General features: G+C 44.6%; 1 protein-coding gene across 1 annotated transcript in view; it reads right to left on the bottom strand.

Annotated features, from left to right (window-relative positions):
- Positions 1–3,454: 3,454 nt before the first annotated feature.
- Positions 3,455–4,055, bottom strand: part of LOC106535282 (NACHT, LRR and PYD domains-containing protein 12) — a gene marked incomplete at its 3' end in the record, with an annotated part of 51,071 nt that continues 50,470 nt past the window's right edge. The window contains 1 exon segment of the mRNA XM_014032256.1: positions 3,455–3,554. Within this exon segment, the coding sequence (XP_013887710.1) occupies positions 3,542–3,554 (13 nt within the window).

Genomic DNA, 4,055 nt, shown 5'->3' on the forward strand with positions numbered 1-4,055 from the left:
AGAATCTAGATTCTTATGTGAATCGATTTTTTGGCCCCCTTCCTCTACCCACACCCCCTCCCCTACCCACTTTGATGCATTTTTCAAATTTCGCCTTGGGGCGGAGTTATCTTTTCACAGGGGGGTAAGTTACACTTTAAGTTTTGGCAAGTAAAGACAAAGGAGAGGAGGAAAGTAAGGTTAGTGTTATACTAATTTTACTTTATCAAGAGTTTGAGAAAACCGAATCGAGTCCTGGAGTGATTTCTGTTTGAATGACTGTTTAAAATCTGCAGTACCCAAACCATGTCCTAAGGAAAATTCTTCTGAAAGTATTGATTYGACTAAAGTTCCTCCTGAATATCATGATTTGGCCCAAGTGTTTAGAAAAGCTGATGCACTTTCATTGCCACCACATCATCCATACGATTGCGCCATAGAGTTTCTGCCTGGTGYCCCTTTGCCCTCTGATCGCCTGTACAATTTATCAGGTCCTGAGTATGAATCCATGAAAGATTACATTGATGACTCCTTACAATCTGGTGTCATCCGTCCCTCCTCATCTCCTGTAGGGGCTGGGTTTTTCTTTGTTGAAAAAAAAAGACAAGAGCCTTCGCCCCTGTATAGATTACAGGGGATTCAATCAAATAACTATTAAAAACAAATATCCATTGCCCCTTATTGATTCTGTCCATCAGCAGCAGCCACCATTTTCTCTAAATTAGATCTGAGAAATGCTTACCATTTGGTAAGAATTAGAAGGGGTGACGAATGGAAAACTGCTTTCAAAACACCTCTAGGCCACTTTGAACATCTGGTGATGCCCTTCGGGCACACAAATGGCCCTGCAGTGTTTCAGTCCCTAATCAGTGATGTCCTRCGAGATTTTTTAAACAGCTTCGTGTTTGTATATCTAGATGACATTTTGATCTATTCCCAGAATCCAAGCCAGCACCGTCAACATGTTTGTGCTGTTCTTCAAAGGTTATATTAAAATCAACTCTTAGTMAAAGCAGATAAAGGTGAGTTTCATGTGGCATCTACAACTTTTCTCAGCTTCATTTTTGGACAAGGGTTCTGCAAGACTGATCCTGACAAAGTTAAAGCTGTGGCAGGGTGCCCCGTCCCCAGCGATCACAGGCAGTTGCAGAGATTTCTGGGTTTCGCTAATTTTTACCACCGCTTCATCAAGGACTACAATATCTTGGCAAAACCATTGACACAACTCACCTCTACCACCAAGGCCTTTAAGTGGACTCCTGAGGCCAACACAGCCTTTGGTGAGTTTAAGTCTCGATTTGTTTCTGCCCCCATCCTCAAGCGCCCTGATCCCTCAAAACAATTCGTTTTGGAGGTTGATGCTTCTGATAATGGAGTGGGTGCAGTTCTTTCACAGAGATCAGATTCTGATAATAAGAACCAACCCTGTGCTTTTCTCACCCATTGAAAAAAATTATGTTGGCAACAGGGAGCTTCTTGCTATAAAATTAGCACTTGAGCAATGACGACATTGGATGGAGGGCACTGAGACTCCTTTTATCATCTGGAAAACCACAAAAACCTTTCATATCTGCAAACAGMCAAAAGACTCAATCCACGTCAGGCTTGCTGGTCACTGTTTTTTGGTCATCTTAATTTCACKATCATTTATCGCCCATGTTCAAATAATGTTAAACCTGATGCTCTCTCCCATCAGTTCTCTGTCTCAGATCAACCTCAGGAAGAAAACATCCTTCCTGTTTCCTGTTTTGTTGGAGCCCACACCTGTTCCATCCACAAAGTCATCCAGGATGCTCAAGTCAATGAGCCCAAKCCAGGTGGAGGTCCTCAGGGTAAGCTGTTTGTACCTTCTGCTGTTAAATCTAAAGTTTTGGACTGGCTACACTCTAGCCAATTTTCATGTCACCCTGGTGTTTCATGTGTGCTTTCCCTGGCGACAATATACTTCTGGTGGCCTACCATGTCTGCAGACGTTAAGGAATTTGATGCAGCCTGCACCACCAGTGCAAGATCTAAAAGCGGAAACCAGCCTTCCTCTGGACTCCTTCAACCTCTTCCTGTCCCTGTAGACCATGGTCACACATCACCCTTGACTTCGTCAATGGACTGCCTCCCTCCCAGGTTAACACTGTTGTACTCACAGTTGTTGACCACTTCTCTAAGTCTGTTCATTTCATTCCCCTTCCCAAGCTCCCATCTGCCATAGAGACTTCCAACCTCCTGGTCCAGCATGTTGTGGGGATCCATGGGATCCCTTCAGACATTGTGTCGGATCGTGGGCCCCAGGTTGTCTCCCCGGTCTGGAAAGCTTTTTGCAACGCTCTGGGTGCCTCGGTCAGCCTAACGTCAGGATATCATCCCCAGTCCAATGGTCAAACAGAGCGATGTAATCAAGAGTTGAAAGCTGCCCTGCGATGTGTGGTCTGTAAAAATCCTTCATCTTGGTCAAAACACTTAGATTGGATTGAGTATGCTCATAATACTCACACCTCCACTGCTACTGGTTTATTTCCATTTGAAGCCTCCCCTGGTTATAATCCCCCTCTGTTTCCTCATCTAGAGTCTGAAATCTCTGTCYCCTCTGTCCAGCATCACCTCTGTAAGTGCAGGAGGATCTGGCAACAGGCGAAGTGGTCCCTCCTCCGCACCGCAGACGAAAATAAAAGGTTTGCTGATAGTCGCTGTACTTCTGCCCCTGTCTATCAGGTTGGTCAAAAGGTTTGGCTTTCCACTAGAAATATCCAACTCAAAGACACTCCTAGAAAGCTTGCCCCTCGTTTCATAGGACCCTATATCATTGACAGAGTCATCAATCCCTCTGCTGTTCACCTGTCATTGCCYTCATCTATGCACATTCATCCCAAGTTTCATGTCTCGCAAATTAAGCCTGTCTCTGTTAGTCCTCTCAGCCCTCCTACTGTCCTCCCCGTCCTGCCCGGATCATCGATGACCATCCTGCCTTTACTGTAAGGCATATCCTGGATGTCAGGCGACGGGGTAGAGGGTTCCAGTACTTGGCAGACTGGGAAGGCTATGGTATAGAGGAGCGGTCTTGGATCCCTAGATCCTTCATCCTCGACCTCTCCCTCATTTCTGATTTCTATAGGTCTCACCGTGAGAAGCGCCCGAGATCGCCTGGGGGCRATCAATAAGASGAGGGTACTGTGATGATTGGTGCTCTGCTCCTGTGTTCTCCTGGCTAATTGGCAGAAGCTGGTGCGTCCTCCTGATGAGCTCCTGGTTTCCTTTAAAAGGCTCACTTCACCGTTGGTCGGCGCTGAAGCATCATCGCTACTTGGGTAGTAAGCTGAAGCCTCTTAAAAAAGTAATGTCAAAGTCTGTTCAAAGTAATCATGTCTTTTGCCTTTGTTCAGGAAAACAAAGCCCACGTGTTTACCAAGAGAGTCTTTGGAAACCGCTCACCACTAGCCTGGAAACAAGCCTGCCTGCCAAGAGAACCAAACAAACCACTCACCTGTTCACTCACCTTCCTTCTGGGTCACTCTGCCTGAAGCCACAGGATCTTGGAACAAGGAGATGCTTCATTCCTCGAGTGAGAGACTCACTGGAACATCCTGTAAGAAAATAAACAATTATTCTAACAATCATTTGCATCTTGAAACTAAAGTTCAACATTATATTCACCAAACTGTCTTCCCCTCTGTTACAGCCTGGATTCCTGCAAACGCCTGTAAATAAAAAAAAACTTACCTTTTTATCCACCTCTGTGTGAGTTTTCTGAGCTGAGCTCTTTTGTGACTCTGGATTTATGTCAAGAATCAAACTACAGAGAACAACTGGACCTGACCTAAGCGGGTTTAAAAACACAGAGCAGGTCTGATAAGAACCAAGATTTTAAATTCTGACCCAGATCTGACCTAAGGTGGTCCAAATCTTCAAAATGGCTGAAATCTCCCTTTAACTGCTGAGCCTGAGTAGACAGAAAGAGGCTGTCATATTATAACAGATGCATTAAAAACTGAAATAATTTCACAACAAACTTTTTGAGTCACCAAATCTGTTTCAAATTAAATCAAAATGAAAAATAAACAGCTGATCACTGATCAGAGGAGGTA

The sequence above is a fragment of the Austrofundulus limnaeus genome, unplaced genomic scaffold (assembly GCF_001266775.1).
Source record: "Austrofundulus limnaeus strain Quisiro unplaced genomic scaffold, Austrofundulus_limnaeus-1.0 Scaffold1405, whole genome shotgun sequence".
Lineage (NCBI taxonomy): Eukaryota > Metazoa > Chordata > Actinopteri > Cyprinodontiformes > Rivulidae > Austrofundulus > Austrofundulus limnaeus.